General features: G+C 45.2%; 1 protein-coding gene across 1 annotated transcript in view; it reads left to right on the top strand.

The window, feature by feature from the left end:
* Positions 1-21,198, top strand: part of KALRN (kalirin RhoGEF kinase) — a 1,310,049-nt gene that overhangs the window by 1,249,049 nt on the left and 39,802 nt on the right. The window contains exon 51 of the mRNA XM_033944399.1: positions 3,592-3,651. Coding sequence (XP_033800290.1) covers positions 3,592-3,651 — 60 coding nt within the window. The remainder of the gene's footprint in view (positions 1-3,591; positions 3,652-21,198) is intronic.

The following is a 21,198-nucleotide window of genomic DNA, read 5'->3' as shown; positions in this document are numbered from 1 at the left end:
TATATCCCTCAATCCCCGTATCCTTCAGGAATTTATCCAATCCTTCTTTGAAACCCTGTAATGTACTCTGTCCTATCACAGCCTCCGGAAGCGCATTCCAGGTGCCCACCTCCCTCTGAGTGAAAAAGAATTTCCTAGCATTGGTTCTACACCTGTCCCCTTTCAATTTCTCCGAGTGCCCCCTTGTTCTTGTGGTTCTCAATAGACTGAAGAATCTGTTCTTCTCCACCTTCTCTATGCCCTTCATGATCTTGTAAGAAAGTGAAGTTTAGATAGTTTTTACTTTCTGCATGTTGCACTGCTTTCAGCTGTGTATAGCAGAAATTATCAGAAGCAATTAAGGAAAGATTTATAAACTTTATAGAGTTTTACCTCGTGCAAAATTGTGATTTAGATTCTAAAGTATCAACTTCAAGAGACAATATTTTGGTGTAGTCCTCTAGGCTTTTTTTGTAGAGGGGAGAATCGATATCCTACTTGTGCCTGGAAAACTTGTGCCTTAAGGGTCAGGTGGTCGCGTCCGCAACCGCCTTCAGCTCTCGCCTCCTCTAGCACTGCACACAACCGCCATCTTACATCAAGCAGTCACCGCAGGAGAGGTGCCGAATATCACGAGAATTCACGAGATTACGTGTACACATGCACAAGCTGCACTGCCTCCAATAGTTACCTTATGTTCTGGAACGTTGCCCGCTTCATTGCTGTAACCTCATGCAAGCGCTTTCCTGCGATTGTCCTCTCCACTCCACCTCACAATCGCGTACAGACGCAGGAAAGCGCTTGGGTGAGGTTACAGCAGTGAGACGGGCAATGTTCCAGAACAATGGTAACATACCGAAGGCCTCAAAATAGTACCTGGCGGGTCACATGGGGCCCCTGGGCTGCGAGTTTGAGACCACTGCTATAGGACAATAATGACTGGGAATGTTTTCTGTTCCGTATTGACTATGGAGGTACCACAGCTAGGGTAAGTGGCACTGGGCTCAAATGGAAGGCTCTGGGGAATGGTGTTTCCATGTTTTAGTGGTGATGCTGTGTGGGATTTTGATGGAGTCGGCCTTCCTTGCCTTTATTCTCATTTATTATATGTCTCTTCACTCTTTCTTTTATCATAAATAAAATAAACTGAAATAAGTCTCAACAAGAGTCAGGATCATAAATTTTGGCTGAAAAATCCTGACGGAGTGATACAGTTTGCAGGGCTGCCCAAGTCCGGTCCTCGAGATCTACCAGTGGGCCAGGTTTTCAGGATATCCACAATGAATATGCATGAGAAAGATTTGCTTGCACTGCCTTCTTGGTATGCAAATCTCTCTCATGCATATTCATTGTGGGTATCCTGAAAACCTGGCCTGCTGGTAGATCTCGAGGACTGGACTTGGGCAGCCCTGGTTTAGAGGGTGAAACGCATCTATGCACAAAAGAAGAGCAGAGGTTGGGGTGAATAATGACCGTAAGGTGGCCAAATAGAAAAAGCGATGACAAAAGCTTGAATAATGCTTCCCAATCTTTTTTTTTTTTTTGACTGACTCCACAATAAGGCCAAATAAAACTGTGCGACAACCAGGAGGTGCAGAATAATGATGCATCTATTGGAAGCCCACCTAACTTGTGCACCCAAAGGCAAGTTTTTGGGGTCCTGACCTACAGTTTAGGAAGCTCTGGTCTAGAAGGATGCATAGGAAGAGAAATCTGGGTGCACTTCCCCCTCCCCATTCGCGGTTCCTGCACTCGCGGTTTCATATAATCGCGATTTTTTTCTGGGAAGGGGGAAAAATTTTTAAAAACAGTCTTCATGTAAAAAAAATCCATTTTTTCCCCTCCCTGCCACCTTCCCAGCCTTACCTGGTGGTCTAGAGGGCTTTCGGGGCAGGAGCGATCTTCCTACGCTCCTTCCCCGTGCAGATCGCCATGAGGAAATGGCTGCTGGGAGTTCCCGTAGTCTCTCGAGACTACGACGGGAACTCCCTAGAGCCATTTCCACATGGCGATCTGCACGGGGCAGGAGCGTAGGAAGATCGCTCCTGCTCCGAAAGCCCTCTAGACCACCAGGTAAGGCCGGGAAGGCGGCAGGGAGGTGGGGATGGGTCAGAGCAAGATAATCGCGGTTTTTCGGCATTCGCAGTCCGGCTCTGCCCGTATCCCCTGCGAATGACGAGGGAGAAGTGTATTGGCAATTGTTAGCACTGAAAACCGATGTGGAAAACTTCAGAAAACTTGAAAAAGGGTTAGGAAAATCAGTAGCAAAAGGGTGTGTCTCCTGGTTATATAAGATTATAAATGAAGATAAAGTAACCAAAACATCAGATGAAAGCATGGGGAAAAGATCTAGGGAAGGATTGGTCCATAGATGAGTGTGGGGGGGGGAGGGGATAATTGTATCCCATCTTTTTCAGACAGCTAGGGCTGCCACCTTGGTGGAAAATGCTATTAAACTCCTAGTACGTTGGTATTCTACCCCGGTTTTAATTAGTAAATGTACCAAGCAGAATGATGCTACTTGTTAGAAAGGATGTGGTGAAAGAGGTACATTTTATCATATGTGCTGGGAATGTCAAAGGGTCCAGAAGTTTTGGGAGCAAGTTTTTGAGTATATAAGCAGACTAATTTAGACTCCACTTAAGCTGAATGCTGAAAGGGCATTGCTGGGAGTAAGAATAGAAGGTTTAACATCTTCTCAATCTAAACTTTTGGACTTAGCATTTGTAGCTGCTAGACTGACACTTGCCCAGCAGTGGCGTATGCGAAATGTACCTACCTTAAGAGATGTGAGGGAACGTTTAGGAATAGTGTGTGAAAAATATAGGCTTTCTGCCCTTTTAACTAATCAATGGGCAAAATTTAATGATATATTTGGGAGATTTATATTGAATTGGAAAAAGAAGCTCTATGAAAAAAATTATCCTATATCTATTGGCATAGAACCAGGTTTCCGGGGAGGGGGGGGGGATGGGCACGATACTGAATGGGATTGTTTTAACTTTAGTGTTGATAAGATGCACTATTGTTATTAATTTTAAGTTTATAAATGACACTTAATATTAAATGTGTGCTGTACTGAGATTATTGTATTAAAATCAAAATTATTAAATAAAAGAAAAAAGGAAAACTTCAGAAAACAAAACGGAGGTCTAAAATCCGTCCAACTAGTGGCTGAATGTCCCTGCTCACTGGACAGTGGAAACAACTCACCACTCTGGACGTTCAGTGGTAACCACTGCTGAAAAAATATCAACCGCCATGAGGACTCAATATCAGAGGGGTAAAAATCTGAAATAATAGTTTTCTGTGTACATCTCTTCTCATAGGTTGGAACGGGTGCCGTGGCCTGTATATTAGCGGACAGATGCCTTCCTTATTCAGACCTCAACAGCTTTGTTCTCTGCCCTGTGTCCTAATATTTTCTGGTTTTCTTCTCCCACCCACCCCCCACCCCTATTGGGCCACGCTTGTGAATTTCCACAGCTTGGCTTCGTTTGCAGTTGCTGTGCAGCTCTTTCTGAAACGTGTTTTTTGCTTCTCTTCTGTGTTGAATGGCCTTGTTCTAACGGCTCCTTTTCTTCTCTCTCCCTCTTCATGCTGCCGAATAAGGAGGTGAACAGTTCAGAGGAGTCAGAGTGTGACGAGCTCGACCCCAATACTAGCATGGAGGTAGAGACCACCATTGATGCAAATTCTGTTGCTGAAACAATAGGCTTGTTTTCTCCCCATTCTTTGCCTGTGGGAAGTGTCCTTTTTAGCTCAGCCCGCCATTTCTGTCTGTCCCAGTGGGCTCACAATCTATCTAATGTACCTGGGGCAATGGGGGGAAGTAAGTGACTTGCCAAGGGTCACAAGGAGCAGCGTGGGTTTGAACACACCACCTCAGGGCGCTGAGGCTGTAGTTTTAACCACTGCACCACACTCTCCCCTAATGTGCTTTCTAGTGATGGAACTGGAGTAAAATGTAGTTAACTCGAAAGCAGGTCTGTTCAGCGCGGTTCATAGACAGCCCCGCGAAAGACAAAGGAGCGCGCCGACAACTGAGCGCAAGATGGAGGCGCGCGCCGAAGAAAATTACAGTTTTTAGGGGCTCCGACGGGGGGGGGTTTGTTGGGGAGCCCCCCCCCCCGGTTTACTTAATAGAGATTGCGCCGGCGTTATGGGGGGTTTGGGGGGTTGTAACCGTCCACATTTTACTGTAAACTTAACTTTTTCCCTAAAAACAGGGAAAAAGTGAAGTTTTCAGTAAAATGTGGGGGGTTACAACCCCCCAAACCCCCCACAACGCCCCCCACAATGCGGTGCGATCTCTATTAAGTAAAGTGGGGGGGTTCCCCCCCACGCCTCCCCGTCGGAGCCCTAAAAACAGTAATTTTCTGCGGCGCGCACCTCCACACTGCGCGCACCTTTGTCCCGGCGCGCTTTTGACCTGACACCGTTCAGCGCACATGGGGTGTTTTCAACCGGTTTCCAAAGGAAATTGTCATCATTCCAAGGGTTCAAGCCTCTGTCCATTCTGCATGCAGGCTTTCACAAGAGTGCACGAACAAGTCCTTTTCATAAGTAAATAAGTATGTTACACACACAAACTAAAGAGAATAGGGAATTAACTGTTCAGTGGAGAAAAGACCCTCAACACTCATACGGCAGCAATTTACACACAGTAAAGTAGAGCTACCTCATTCATAGCGTAGGCAAAAAAACTCCACTTTTAATTTCACCAGTAGTAACAGAAGTCAACCATGTGCACATGCAGGTCACTTTACTGAAGTTGATGGGGAAATGCTCCTCAGGATGCCATCATACACTGGCGCCAGGCAAACAAAATGTCTCCCGGATGACTCCCAAATCTCCCGACCTTGTTTCACTGATCCAAACGTCTGCTTCAGGGGAATGCGCACAGGCCGTGCAAGGGCTTAGCTTCCATGGCGGTTTAAACTAGCGCACGTCGAGCTTAAACCTCGGCCCCGATGACATCGTTTCCGACTCAGCGGGAAGTTTGATCCCAAACCCCCAACATTCTCTCAAAATGATCTCTCCCTTAACCATTAAAAAACCCCACCTTCCATTCCATTTTTATTGTGTGTAAATTGCTGCCGTATGACTTTTGAGGCTTTTTTTTTCTCCGCTGAACAGTTGATTCCCATAGACACTAATGAAACGGGCCTTCCATGGGGCATAAGAAATAACTTTTTTTTTTTTTTTTAATCTTTATTGATTTTCAAACTTTGACAGTGCAATACAATTAATTGAACATAAAATACTGCATAAAACGCACTATTAACTACAAAAGTAATACATAAAACAATCATTTTCTCCCATCCTCCTCCCAATTATTAATACAATAAGACATGATGTGATTGCAGTATTATAATTAAGTAATTTTAATCCTCAAAATACATTTTCCACCCTGGATGTGTAAGGAAATCTATGAAAAGGAGAGATACGTGATCCTTATTGCGAGGTAACAAATGCAGTCAATGGACTCCACATTTTATTAAATGAATTACTAGACCCCAAATGTTCTGCATTCATTCTCTCATATTTATATGTGGTACAAACATTTGCACATTTGAAATAACTTTTTTGAGCAAGAGACTTTTTTTTTTAAAAATATATATATATCAGTGGTTCCCAAACCTGTCCTGGGGGGCCCCCATCCAGTCAGGTTTTCAAGATATCCCTAATGAATATGCATGAGAGAGATTTGCATACCTGTCACTTCCATTATATGCAAATCTTTCTCATGCATATTCATTAGGGATATCTTGAAAACCTGACTGGCTGGGGGTCCCCCAGGACAGGGTTTGGGAACCACTGATATATAGTTTTGAAATATATTGTGTTGCCTCTTGTAGCTGTGTGAAATGATAAAGAAGAAATAAAATACAAGTTTTTATATCCTGCAATCTTCAACAGGGAATCATTGCGGCTTACAGCAAGATGAGTTACATTTATGATATAGGGCTCCTTTTACTAAGGTGCGCTAGGGCTTTAACGCACGGAATAGCGCGCGCTAGACCTTAACGCCATCATTGAGCTGGCATTAGTTCTAGAAGCGTAGCGCACGGTAATTTCCTGCGTGCGCTAAAAACCACTAGCGGACCTTAGTAAAAGGAGCCATTAGTGTTAGAGATAAGCTAGTATATCGTTGCCAGGTTAGTTTTAGGATGGCAGTCTGTGGGATGAAGAGGATTCTTGGAACAATCTAGGATGGCCCAGAGTGAAATGTCCATGGGTGTATGACAGCTCACATTACAGATGCTGCCTTCAAATTGCATACTTTCAGACAAAAATATACTTTTTCTCCTACCTTCTAATCCAAATATATTCCTTCCCCCGTTTTACTACTCCAGGGTTTAATTTGTAGATGAAAAGAAGTGGAACTGTGGAGTAGAGAATGACATGGTGACAAAGTTCATCACCGTTCCCGTCCCCGCGGATAACCGCGGGAAATAATCCCATGTCATTTTCTAGTGTCTATTTCAACCTCGGTCCTTCTACATCAGCATACTTCAAAGCAAAGCTTACGGGTCAGTGGTTGTGCCCAATTATATTCTGATTCTTTCCTCTCTCCTTAAAGAATGACATGAAGATGGTTTCCCACGGTTATCCACGGAGACGGGAACGGTGATGAATTTTGTCACCGTGTCATTGTCTACTGTGGAGCTGGGAGAGGCTTGGGTGGACCAAGAGCTACTGGAAAAGAGAGACTAGATTAGGAGTAGGGTCTGTTCTCTGTTCTGCTCCAGGCTCACTACCTCCCTTCCTCCTCTTCCCCGCAGACTTCTCGGAAGGGAGAAGTTAAAGCAGAATACCCATGCTGCACTGGAGTCTGAAAATAAGTGGTAGCACCAAGGGCCATTTCCCCTCCCCCCTGCCCCAATTAAACCCTGTACTAATCTAGTCTGGTATTTAGATTCTGCTAAATCCTTTAAAGTCCAAAACAGATTACAACAGTTGTAGTATACCATTAAAACCAGCAAATAAACTGGGAAATACAAGAGGGGGGGGAATAAAGAACATAACATTTTCTGAAATAAAAAAATGTTTTAAGAGAATGCTGGATAAGGGAGTAAGAATTGGAACTTTTAAGGCCTCTTGGAAATGAATTTCAATATTGAATGGCGTGAAACCCAAAAGAATTTTAAAACTCTTAGAATAATGTACGTCTTGTAGTGAAGAAAACTGACTACTAGCAAAAGAAAATAATTGAATTGTATATTTCAGTCCAGCTCCTTCAAAAACTTTGAAGAGGGTGCAAACCTTTTTGAAGTAAATCCGGGCTTGTATAGGAAGCCAATGCACCTGAATCAACAAGGGGCGGAGCTAAAGGTTTTGCGATGTTTTGTTTTGTTTTTTTAAATCAGGCATGCTGGAAGTATTTGTTTTACTGTCTGAAGTTTCATAACCAATTCATTACAAATAACTGTAGTCTGTGTCAGTGGTGTAGCTGCCAGGGGACCTTGGGGTCCTGGGCCCCTCCAGGTCAGGCTCAGGCATCCTCCAACACCATGGCAGCATGCTATTTGTGCAATCACTGGTAAAGGGAGGGGGGGAGAGCAACTGTGCCTGATGCTTGCTCAGAAGAGTAATTGCTAGGTAAAGCTGTCAAGGCTACCCTGATCAACTGAGCCACAGATCTCCCTGCCTGCTCAGCTGATTGACCAGCAGGGAGAGCAAAAGGGAAAGTCTCCACTCCTGCAGACACCTCCCTGCCACTGCCTGCTCCCCCCCCCTCCCCAACATCCTGTACAAGATCAGCAGGGAGGATGCTCCTGTCCTCCTGCCGGCAGGCTGCCTGAGTCCCCTGACAATCCCCCACCACCACCACACACATAAGAACATAAGAACATAAGCAGTGCCTCTGCCGGGTCAGACCAGAGGTCCATCCTGCCCAGCAGTCCGCCCCCGCGGCGGCCCAACAGGTCATGACCTGCCTTAATCACCAGAAGGGGCCCCCTTGCCCCCTAGGTTTCTCATCGAAGTCCTATCTTCCCATCAATGTCCTAACCCTCCGGCCTTGCACCTGCACGACCTGGTGAGCTGTCTATACTTATGCAACACCCCAGCACCTCCCTCAGTACCCCACGATCCCCTTTTCCCTCAGGAATCTGTCCAATCCCTGTTTGAATCACTGTACTGTACTCTGCCGGATCACTTCCTCCGGGAGCGCATTCCATTTGTCCACGACCCTTTGGGTGAAGAAAAACTTCCTTGCATTTGATTTGAACCTATCTCCCTTCAGTTTCTCTGAGTGCCCCCTCGTACCTGTCGTCCCTTTTAGTCTGAAGAACCTGTCCCTGTCCACCCTCTCTATGCCCCTAAGTATTTTGAAGGTCTCTATCATATCCCCCCTGAGCCTCCTCTTTTCCAGAGAGAAGAGCCCCAGTTTATCCAGTCTCTCAGCATATGGGCAGTTTTCCAGCCCTCTTACCAGTTTTGTTGCCCTCCTTTGGACTCTCTCAAGAACTGCCATGTCCTTCTTGAGGTGCAGCGACCAATATTGAACGCAGTATTCCAGATGTGGGCGCACCATCGCTCGATACAGCGGCATGATGACTTCCCGCGTCCTGGTTGACAAGCCCCTCTTGATGATGCCCAGCATCCTGTTGGCTTTCTTCGAGGCTGCTGCACACTGTGCGGATGGTTTCATGGATGGATCCACTAGCACACCCAAGTCTCTCTCAAGTCCGGTGTCTTCCAGCAATCTCCCCCCCATTTTATACTCGAACAACGGGTTCTTTTTCCCTATGTGCATGACCTTGCATTTATCTACGTTAAAGCGCATTTGCCATTTGTTTGCCCAGTCCTCCAGCTTATCGAGGTCCCTTTGCAGTTCCTCACACTCCTCCCTGGTCCTAACTCTGGCGCAGAGCTTGGTATCATCTGCAAATTTTATAACCTCACACTTTGCCTCCGTTTCCAGGTCATTGATAAATATGTTGAAGAGTGCTTTCCAATTCAGGAAAAAAAATTTCAATTCAATTCAGCCTATTGAATCGATTTTTCAATTCGATTTGATTTTCTTGCCCAACTGGGTGTTTTGGTTTTTTTTTTTCAAACATCCTGGCGGGTTTATTTTATAGCCTCTTCACCCCCTTTGCCTTCTCCTAACCCGGGGGTCGGCAACCCGCGGCTCCAGAGCCGCATGCGGCTCTTTTCCACCTTTGCTGCGGCTCCGGTAGTGTGTCACGCAGGAATGCAGCTTACAAGTCCGGCGTCGCGGCGGGAAATAGCCATGCTGAGCAGTGAGCTCAGCACACACAGATGAAAGCCTTGCTTGCTGATTGGTCCGGCGGCCCCGCCCCGCCGTGCCGCCGGACCAATCAGCAAGCAAGGCTTTCATCTGTGTAGTGCTGAGCTCACTGCTCAGCGTGGCTATTTCCCGCCGCGACACTGGACTTGTAAGGTGCACGCCTGAAAAAGAAATCATCCTGGCCGGGGTCGGTGTCATGCTCCGGAGATCTACAGCCTTCCTATCTCCCTCTCCCTTCTACCTGCTTCCGGCCACATCCCCTGCTCCGCGGCTCTCTTCGGCAACTCAGCAGCAGCGATCGACACAAGCTTCTGACGTCGGGGCCTACCCTCTGCGAGTCCCGCTTGTTTCAACTTCCTTTTTCCACAAAGGCGGGACTCGTAGAGGGAAGGCCTCGATGTCGGCAGCTTGTCTTGATCACTGCTGCTGACGAGTTGCTGAAGAGAGCCGCGGAGCAGGGGGGTGTTGCCAGGTGCAGGTAGAAGGGAGAGGGCCAGATGCAGGACTCGTGGGTGAGGGAGCAGAAGAGAGAGAGAAAGAGAGAGGGGAGGGAAACAAAAGGAAATATTTCATACTGGGCTGGGCCGGAGTGGAGGGAGGGTGGAAAGATTCTAGCTACAGGGTGCAGTAACAAAGGAAAAGGGGGGGGGGGGAAAGCTGAAAATGGAGATAGTGACACAAAGAAGAGAAAGGGTAAGCAGGACCTACTGAATAAGGATAGAGATACAGAGGGAACATGAAGAGGAGGTGAAATAGAGACATAGAAGTAATACTGAAAAAGTGTGTGTGTGGGGGGAGATAAAGACATTGAAAGGGCAAATGGTGAACATGGGGTAAAGACAAGGACAGAGACAAATGAAGATTCTGAAAAAGTGGTGAGATAGGGATATAGGTGAGATGGACACAAAGAAGGGGGATGCTGGAAAATAGGTGGAATGGTAATTCTGACAGACACAGAAGGGAAATGCTGGATCAAGGAGAGATGGGGCTCAGGCTGGATGGAATGAGGAGAAATGCCTTATTGGCCCGGAACTTCCTCTCCTACGTCAGAATTGACGTCAGGGAGCGGAATGCTGGTCAGCGCAACACTTCTGCAGGGAAAGCTTGGGACGGCGGTGGCTTGGGGGCTGTTCCCCGATTGCGGTGGCAGCAAACCGAGTGGCTTGGGGGACGGCACGGAGACAGAAAGAAGGGGTACAGGGAGACAGAAAGAAAAAGTTGGGGGAGAGAATGAGGTCTGGAGGAGAGGAAACATACAGGAGGCTGAAAGAAAGGAAGAAAGATTGGATGCACAGTCAGAAGAAGAAAGTGCAACCAGAGACTCATGAAATCACCAAATAGCAAAGGTAGGAAAAATGATTTTATTTTCAATTTAGTGATCCTGTATATAGCATTAAGATAAGAAACAATATATGCAGTGTTAGATTTGTTTTATAATGGTTTTGCGGCTCCAAGTTTTTTTTTCTTTTCGAAAACGGGTCCAAGTGGCTCTTTATGTCTTAAAGGTTGCAGACCCCTGTCCTAACCACACTGGTACTGTGGTGTAAACAAAATAAGCAAATAAAAAAGATTTTTCCTCTCTCTGTTAAATCCTAGCTCATGTTTGCGGTCTAATACCAGCTCTGGCAGGATATACATTTCAAATCTGGCATATTGTAATCACAAAACAGAAAATAAAATTATTTTTTCTATCTTTTGCTGTCTGGTCATTATTCAAATCTTGTTGGTCCCAGGCTCTGGTTGTCTTCCGATAACTTGCTTGCCAGGGTCTCCTTCTTTCTTCTTTCTCCGTGCTAACCATCCATCTGCCATCTCTGTCCTCCCCTTCCGTTTCACTTCCTTCCCCCAGAGGTCTAGCATCTTTCCTTTTTTCGTCTCCATCCACAGATCCACCTTTTCTCAACTACCCTTTCATCCAGCATCTCTCCCTCCTTCCCCACCACCCCAGGGTCCACCATCTCTCCCTTTCTTTTCCCAACTACCCTCCTATCCAGTATCTCTATCCCCCTCCACACCATCCCTTGTGTCCAACTTCTCTCTCTTTCTGTTCCTTCCCTTCCTAAATCCCATTGTTCACCATCTCTTACCCTCTCCTCTGTTTTTAGACCCATTATTTCTTCCCCCCCAAAGTCCAGCATATGCACGTTTCTTTGAAACTCCCTTCCCTCCCTCCCTCCCTCCATGTACTTCTACAACAGGGCCCCCTCCCCTGAAGGCCTGCACCCTACCCCTGAAGGCCTGTGCCACTATCTCTGAAGGCCTGTCTTCCCCTTGAAGGCCTGTCCCCCCTGAAGGCCTGTATCCCACCCCTGAAGGCCTGTCCCACCCCCACCCCGAAGGACTGCTCACACCCCCAATGGAAAGCCTGCATGTTCCCCTTGGCCTCCCGTGCACCGTTTATCTAATATGAGCAGCCTGCAGAGATTGTGGTGGTAGCGATCTTTGCAAACTGCTTTGGAGCTATTTCCTCTGCCACGGTCCCGCCCCTCCTCTGACATCAGAAGTAGAATCGCGGCAGAGGAAACAGCTCCGAAACAGTTTGCAAAGATCGCTAGCAGCGCAATCTTTGCAGGCTGCTCAGGTAAACGGTGCATGGGAGGCAAGGGAGGGGAACCAGACACCAGCGGAAGACCAGAGGGGAAGCCGGATGCCAGGGGGGGGAACCGGACGCCAGAACTTCCCGACTGACCCCCTCCTCGCCCTCTAAAGCAGGTGCGGCAGTGGCCGGTCAGCAAGAGCAGCGCTGCCGCTCCTGCTTTAGGGGGCGAGGGGGGAGGGTCAGTCGAATCGGGAAGCCAATTTTTTGTTTATTTGTTTGTTTTAAATCGATTCGAATCGATTCACCCGACGTGAATCGGTGAACCAATTAAAATCGTGAATCGGGCAGGACACACACACACACACACACACACACACACACACACACTCTCTCACTCTCACACTCACACTCACACTCACACATACTCAGAGGGATGCCCACTCCCTCCAGCCAGCAGGTCCACCTTTTCAAAATGTCAGGCCTTCCACTTCCCAGTGCATCCTGGGATGCACTAGAAAGGGCCTAAGGCCTTGACTGGCTCTGGCACCTAAGGCCACTCCCGTGAGCCAATCAGGTTATAAGGCCCTTATGCACTGGGAAGGTGAAAGCCCATCATTTTGAAGAGACAAGCCTGCTGGCCGGAAGGAGTGAGCATCTCTCTGGCCATTTTCTAGTGGTAAGATACACGGGGGGCATGGGGCACTGTTGGGGGACCCCAGTGGCCTGCCAGCAGGAGGAAATGGGCATCCCTCCTGCCATCCTTCACCTTTAAGGTACAGTGGGGCAAGGGGGTTGGGGGGAACCCCAGTGTCAGAAGGGGGGGAACCCCGTGGCAGGAGGGAGTGAGTATCCATCCTGCCAGCCCTGGGGGGATCTGTGGGACAGAGAAATCGGGAGTCTTTTTAAATTTTTTTTTACTGGGGGGGTTTGTGGTGGGGTCCGAGCTGTCAAGCCTTACTTTCCTGTTAGTGCCTGAGTCAATAAGCACTCAGGCATTGGCCAGAAAGTAAGGGCACGACAGCTCAGACCCTGCCTGAAATATTTGTATGCAAATGTAGTGAAACAAGGTTAGAGAATCATCCGGACAGTGTATGGAATCACCTGGAGTGCTTGTTTTCATATTGATGACCTCGTTGTACTACATTTGCATAGTACTATCGGAGGCTGCCAAGGGGCACAGAAAAGAGCATGGTGGGCCGTTCTGAGAATCGGCTGGTAAAATTCTTGGACGCTAAACCAGCTAGGACTGGTTTAGCATCCATCAAGTGAAACCCAAGAAACCAAGGGAAGGGGGGCGGTCCTAGACCTCAGAGATTGGGCAAGGTGTCAAAGTTACAATGGATTCCCACTCCACAGCAGAGCTGCCAGAGTGATCCTGGTCCTTAAACAGGGTAGGAGGAATGGTGATGTTAGAGAGTCCAGAGGCAAAGACACCCCAGGAGGCAGATTAGGTGATGAAGAGAATCAGAACTTGAGCAGACAGAAGCAGCTGGCTCTAGGAGGACCTATCAGGGAGAGAAAGAGTAGAGGTCCTGTTTCTTAGGGATAAAGATCTCTTTGATGTCGGTGGTGGGACAGACAGGCAGAAGCAGAGATGTGGGAAGTCATCAGAGTTGGCCTATTTATTTAGTTAAACAATTTCTTACTTACTACATCTACAATTCTGAGTGAGTTACAAGAAGAACACTCATAATTTAAACAAATAATGAACAATAGACAATAAATATATCAAAAAACAAAATACATTAAATGTGAAAATGTCTAAAAAACCAGCCTCAATACAAAAAGGCCTAAGACCTGGCGTCGATATAACAACTCCCTCTCAACCAACCCACTTACGTGAGAAATATCTCTTGAACAGCACTGTTTTAACCAGCTTCCTAAAATTTAACAAGGACGGAGCACCCTTTACTTCAAAAGGCAATGCGTTCCACAATAGAACGCCTTGTATTATCATCGAGTGACGGAATAGAGACAATTTTACCTGTTTCAATGACGGAACTTCCCCTCCGTCTATCAGAACCATTATATTCATATCCTACACTGTAAGTACTATAAATAGTTTTTACCCCCCCTGTGAATGGTCATAGGACGATGAAAATCTTGCCAAACCGTTCAGTAAAGTTCATTGTTTCATAAAACTAGACGGTGTGGGTGGATTCTTTCTCAGCAGATGTGTGTAAAGTGAGTGAGAACCCACTGTGGCCTACTGGAGAGCATTCCGGCCCAGCCTGAGCCCTGAACTGAAAACAGAATTATAGACTCAGCTTCTCTCATACTCAACAGGGACCCAAGGTAAGGTCCAGATACACTCTAGCACTGGGCCAGAGTTACACTCTGATAGTGAGGCATTAACTATATTTTACCATTCTAGTCACACTCTGTTTTATTCTGCTGAAATGGCCCAGGTCTAGATTTAGGCAGAGTGACTATTGGAAGTGATGTGCTTTGATTACTTAATGAATGATTTCATTCATCCACTGTCAGGAATGCAACAAGCCAAACTCTTTGAGCACTAGCTCATGTACTATTAGTGTGGAGAGAACTTCTGGTAGGGTCCTGTACATTGATCTACACATGGTGTACAATTACGCTTAACCCTTTCAGGACCAAGGGACATATTTGTCCCATAACTTTAAAATCCTATAAATTTTGATTGGGATAGTCTACAGTTCTAAATTTGATATGTACGGATTCCATATGATACTGCCTTTATGTAAACAAACTGGTTCCGACATTCATTCATTCATTAGCGTCGTTGCCAGATTGACAAGAAGATTCACTTGCCACACTGTCCATAAGCCAGAAGTTTGATTTTTTTTAAAAAAAATAATGATATTTCACAAAAAAAATCAATTTTTTGGCATCTGCAAGCCCTTTTTACCATAAAAATGTCGTCAAAACCACAAAAATTGGCCTACGATCCTTATGGTCCTGAAAGGGTTAAGAACATAAGAATAGCCTTACTGGGTCAGACCAATGGTCCATCAAGCCCAGTAGCCTGTCCTCACGGTGGCCAATCCAGGTCCCTAGTACCTGGCCAAAACCCAAAGAGTAGCAACATTCCATACCGAATCTCAAAGAATAGCAAGATTCCGGAATCCCAGAGAGTAACAAGATTCTAGAACCCCAAAGAGTAGCAACATTCCATACCGAATCTCAAAGAATAGCAAGATTCCGGAATCCCAGAGAGTAACAAGATTCTAGAACCCCAAAGAGTAGCAACATTCAATGCTCCTGATCCAGGGCAAGCAGTGGCTTCCCTCATTGTCTTTCTCACTAACAGACTATGGACTTTTCCTCCAGGAAATTGTCCAGACCTTTCTTAAAACCAGCTACGCTATCCCCTCTTCCCTCTGGCAATGCGTTCCAGAGCTTAACTATTATCTGAGGGAAAAAATATTCCCTCCTATTGGTTTTAAAAGTATTTCCCTGTAACTTTATCGAGTGTCCCCCCTAGTCTTTGTCATTTTGCTGGGCTAAACTAAGAGGCTCTAGTACTGAAAGGGTTAAATGGGCATGCAGCTTTCACAACATGTATTGAACTGCACTGAATGGGAAGAATTGTTTCTTTCCAGTACCCCATCAACAATCCTTGGCTCACCCTCTCCCATTGTTTGCCTATAGCAACATTTCTTAAGGCCCTAAAAAGGTATTCATTTATTTTAGAACTGCCCTTCATGCAATCATTTGGTTTTAGAACTAAAAATGGTCCTTTGCTTTGCAGCCAACAAATTAAGGTCTGTTTATTGAAAAGAGCAGGATGCGGCCAAATTACCTTGGCGTTTTTCAAATATATATGATAGTCATAAATCAAATGGGTGACTGCATGCAAGCCCAAACTGATGTACATGATGGAGACATGAAAGATAAAAGGAAATTAGTTGTCCTGGACTGTATGGGGCTGTTTTTGGGTAGCTATGAAGCAGAGATAGTTTAAGGTAGAGAATGACAACTCAGTTTCCCCATCCCATCCCCGTGAGTTTTGTCGCTGTCCCTGTGTCCATTCCTATAAGCTCTGCCTTAACCGCACAAGCCTTGAATACTTATGATTTTAAAGGACGGAGCTTGCAGGAATGGGGCAGGAGCAAGGACAGAAAAAGAACCCACAGGGACGGGATGGGAAAATGAATTCCCGTGGGGACGGGGAAAAATTTGTCCCCGTGTTATTCTCTACCTTAAACTATCTCTGCTTCATGGTTACCCAAAAACAGCCACATACAGACCAGGACCACTAATTTGCTTTTTATCCCTCATGTCTCCATCATGTACATCAGGTTGGCTGGATAACGGAAGTGCGACCCCTTCTGGAGGAAAGCAGGTATTAATGATTTAGCCTCGGAGTAGGCTGGCCTGATCTAACCATCTCATAGCAAAAGGTGTGAGAGTAAATGAGGAACTGCTTCATATTGTACAGAGACAACAAATTGCACTGTCCAAAATAAACTGATGTGGTTTGGAAAATATGCAAATGCACTGCTAACCTCAAATAACGGTATGAAGTAACACTGGAAAAATTGCAAATCATTTACCAACACATGGTTATTGGACAGCCGTTGGTCGTAGCCAAAAAGCTATGAAACAATTTTTAAAGTCGGTGTATTATAAGGCAGTAAGGACTATTCAGATCTTTCTGTTGAGACCACAATGTGGATCGTGAGTTACGTTCACACAGCTCCATGTGGTCCATTTGCACCTTCACGACTTACAGCTAGTGTGATCATCTTATTCTAGCTGGCCACAGCACTGTAAGTTCTGGTACTGGCAAGGGCAGTCAACCATTGGATAAGGTGAGGCCCTGGCAATAAGGCAGTGGTCTCAAACGCACGGCCCGGGGGCCACATGCGGCCCGCCAGGTACTATTTTGAGGCCCTCGGTATGTTTATCATAATCACAAAAGTAAAATAAAATAGTTTCTTGATCATATGTCTCTTTAGCTATAAATTACAATATTATTATTTAGACTTAGCCAAAAGGAAAGATTTATAAACTATAGTTTTTTACCTCACGCAAAATTGTCATTTCTTTAATAAGACATTAACTATTTTTTCTGCGGCCCTTCAAGTACCTACAAATCCAAAATGTGGCCCTACAAAGGGTTTGAGTTTGAGACCACTGCAATAAGGGATACCAAAATCCCCAGCCTCTGACATCACCTGTTCTCTTCCCCCTTCTCTCCACAATACAGCATGCTCTTTCTCTTCCACCCACACACCCCCACCCTTCCCACTAATGGTCCTGTAAACTAAATGCAGTTGCCAGCAGCAACAGCCCTGTGGCAAGTTGCCTTCAGGCAAGCCCTGAGTCTTTTTCCTGCTGTGTCCTGCCCGTGGGATATTGCATCAGAGGAGACCCAGAGCCTGGATGAAGGCAGCCTGTTTTCAGACAGCTGCTGCCAGTAATTTGCATACAGTTTACAGGACTGTAGAGGAGGAGGGGGGGAATGAGCAATGCCATATCCGAGGGGACTGAAGAGAGAGACCAGGGGAGAGGTGAAAGAAGAGAAGGAACACTGGACCTGCAGGGGGAGCGGGGTGGAAGTGATGTGGGGAGGTTGGCAATGGAATTGATGCAAGTTGGCTCTGACTACTGCAGTTCCTTGAGCCAGTCTTGGTACTGACCCATTGTATGTATGGCAATGTAGTTCTGATGTCCCTATGGAAAGGGGGCCTACACTTCCCTGCATGGGGATAGCCATGAAAGAAGCCACTGCTTGCCCTGAGAGCAGTAGTAGTTGCAACTATTTGGGTTTCTGCCAGGTACTTGTGACCTGAATTGGCCATTGTGGAAACAGGATACCGGGCTAGATTTACCTGATCCAGTATAGCTATTCTTATGTGAGCCAAGTATAGAAGAGTCAAGCTATTGTGACATCACCAATGAGGGTGGCTCTTAGGCATTGGTAGAATGGGGCATTATGACATCATAATCTCAGCTCTGGAATGTACTACTATTTGGGTTTCCATCAGGTACTTGTGACCTGGATTAGCCACTGTTGGAAACAGGATACTGAGCTAGATTGACCCAGTATGGCTATCCTTACGAAAATTAGACTGACTCCTCTTTCCCCCAGGACCTGAAATTCTATGGACTTCCTCTAGAACAGAGTGTATCTGTACCCTATCTCGTACATCCTCCATCTCCAGAGTAGAGCAGCAAGGTAAATGCTACAGGAATGTTTCTGGCTATTATGCTAGAAATTAAGCCCGGTTCCCAATCCATTTCTGAGGGCACACCTAGATGGTCTGATTTTCTATAGGGCTGTAATGAATATAGATGATTGTTATATTAGCAAACAGTGACATTCCAATATACTGTATGTAAATCTCATGCATATTCATTAGAGGTACCTTGAAAACTAGATGACTTAGGGATGCCTCTAGGAGAACTAATTTATGCAAGGCTGTGATTTTACAGAAGGGCGATAGAGAAGGAAAACAGAGAATAAAGTCTATGTCAGGTGAGCAACTCTGAGCCCTTAAATCATTACGGTACTTCAATTAACAAAGTGAGTGCATTTCCAGCACCAGCATTCCCCCAGTGGCTGAAGCCACGGCTCCTCTAGACACTGCAATGCCTTTAGACTTGCAAATATTTGGGCATTCACTTTGTAAATAAAAATAGCATATATTACTAAATCTCATTCCAGGATGGATTAAAGATGGCTGCCTCTGTGGACTTGAACATGGGATCTTTCTGTTCATAGATACCCCAAAACACTGCTTCACCAATAAACAGGAAGTAGTATTAACTCATTTCTTAAATAGAAAGAAAAAGCCTTGGGTCCCTGGCAGGAGCAAATACTTTCCTCTGACTGGAAAGGGTAATAACTTCATAGGCTAAAAAAATAACCCTCCTAATGTGCAAAATGATCCACAAAGCAGTGTTATAATATCCTTCCATCAAAATATCTTCATTAAAGTAGCACTAAACAGTTTCAAAACTTAGAATTCTTAAGAAGAGACTTATCCTCAACAGAGCAAACAAGAATCCGGTCCCACGGACAGTGGCCAGCGTTTTGCCAATTTATCGCATCAGGGAATAATGGACTGCATTCGTCTGGCACAATTTTGTGCTCCCGGCTCTCACCTTTATTCAGCTTTAACCCATATTACTTAGCCAAGTTTTCAACGGCTTTGTTACAATTATTAAGCGTAACAAGAGTTTTGTCACATTATTTTGTAAATGGAATTTGTACTAACATATCATCAGCAAATGAATAACGTAGAGCATTTAAACTTTGTAAGCACTATTCAAGATATCGCATGTAAATGTTAGATAAAATCAGAGAAAGTGGGGAGCCCTGTGGGACACCATATTGAGGATTCCAACTAGCTGACAAGGAATCATTCTTTTTAACCTTAAATACCATAAGAACATAAGTGTTACTATACTGGGACAAACCAAAGGTCCATCAAATCCAGCATCCTGTTTCCCACTGTGGCCAAACGAGGTCCCAAGTACCTGGCAGAAACCCAAAGAGTAGCAACATTCCAGAGTTGAGATTGTGATGTCATAAAGCTGATTCCAACAATGTCTAAGAGCCAAACTCATCAGTGATGTCACAATGGTTTGAATATCCTATACTTGATTCACATAAGAATATAAGTATTCTTATGAAATGTAATCAGAAATAATTTCCTATGTAACATATCCAGAAATAATCTCTAATATATAGTATTTATGTCTTTATCTATTCTATGTGCTTTATCTAATAGTTATTTTTCTTGGATACTTTAGCTAGATTGTGAGCCTTCGGGACAGTTAGGGAATTTCTAAGTACCTTTTTTTTCATTTATTTCAATTTTTATTGCATATTTGTGGTATCTACACTGTAAACCGCTTTGTATAGCGGTATACAAGAAATAAAATTATTATTATAAGTGTTGCCATACTGGGGACAAGAATTGGCCGTTATACAGAAATACTTTTATAAGCTATAACTAATACGCTCTATATCTTCTCTCCTAGATCCTCCTTCTCTCAATATCCTCATTGGTTATATCTCACATTGACTACTGTAACTCCTTGTATCAAGGTAGTTCACTGAAAGAAATTAGACATCTCCAAATACTCCAGAAAACCGCAATAAAATTTACGGTATCTACCAAGCAAAAATATTCAATCATGTTACTCCTCTTCTCCGCGATGCTCATTGGCTGCACATCACACACGGCATAACTTACAAAATACTCCTCCTCACTTTTAAAACTCGTGTTGCAAACACTCCCGCTTTCATTGATAAAATTCTCATCCCCTATCAGCGCACAAAAATGCTGAGATCGAACACTCAGAACCTACTGGTAATCCCGTCCATTCGGGATATCGTTTACGACACAACTCAAAAAATAGTCTTCTCTGTCTTTGCTATGGAATGCGCTGCCCCTAGATCTCAGATTAGAACCAACGCTAATTAAATTTAAATCGAAACTAAAAACTTTCTTATTTAAAGACGCTTGTAACACATGAAGCGGACAACTCTGGCAGTGGACGACACCCCATAATAAATAAGTAACTCACTTCCAACTGTGTTTTCCTTCCCTCTCTCTATTTTATTTTAATCTTGATGTAATGATGGATTCCGCCCCTCCCTCCCTCCCCTTTCCTCTTGTTCTCATGTTAGTCTGTCCTTGTCTGTGAGTTCCCTGTATGTTTTAATAGAAGTTTTTTGATTATATATTTTTAAAATTGATTTTACTGTAAACCGTTTAGATCACTGTTCTTCAACCACCGGTCCATGGACCAGTGCCGGTCCACAGAAATTTCCTGGTCCACAGGGCCAGCACGTGCATCAGGCCCAAACAGTGTTCTTCAATCGCTGGTCCACAGTGCTGGCGTTATCTTCGAGCCAGCTCCCTCTTCCTCACTGATTCAATGCACAAAGCCACGGGCAGTGGCTCCTACGGGCGTCCTGCACCTGAACCGGAAGCCTTCTCTCTGCAACGTCATGGGACTTGCAAGGGACTTGCAAGGTGCAATTAGTACTATTATGGGGGCAGGGTCTGGGGTGGAGATTGGGTAGGGATGGGCGGGGTCTGGCCCACGACTTAGCCCCGTGTTCTTCAACCGCCGGTCTACAGACCGATGCCGGTCCACAGAATAATTCTTTTATTTCTGCCGGTCCATAGGTGTAAAAAGGTTGAAAAACACTGGTTTAGATAACCTTGATAGATGGTATATCAAATGCACAATAAACTTGAAATTTTGTATTGTACCACCTGTCAGACTGTCTTGGAAAGAAATAAAAACCTACCTCTTCACCTGACTCCTTACTCCCACAAAACCATTTTCTCAGTCACTGCCCCCGCGTTACGCACGCCCTTCCGTCAGATCTTAGACAATTCAAACGTAAGCTAAAAACCTTCCTTTTTAAAGACGCCGTCTCAGTTTGATTCCGTTGACTTAGAGCCCTAACAGC

This window comes from Geotrypetes seraphini, chromosome 5 (assembly GCF_902459505.1).
Source record: "Geotrypetes seraphini chromosome 5, aGeoSer1.1, whole genome shotgun sequence".
Lineage (NCBI taxonomy): Eukaryota > Metazoa > Chordata > Amphibia > Gymnophiona > Dermophiidae > Geotrypetes > Geotrypetes seraphini.
The sequence above is the reverse complement of the archived record's forward strand: the minus strand, read 5'-3'. Positions and strand labels throughout refer to the sequence as shown.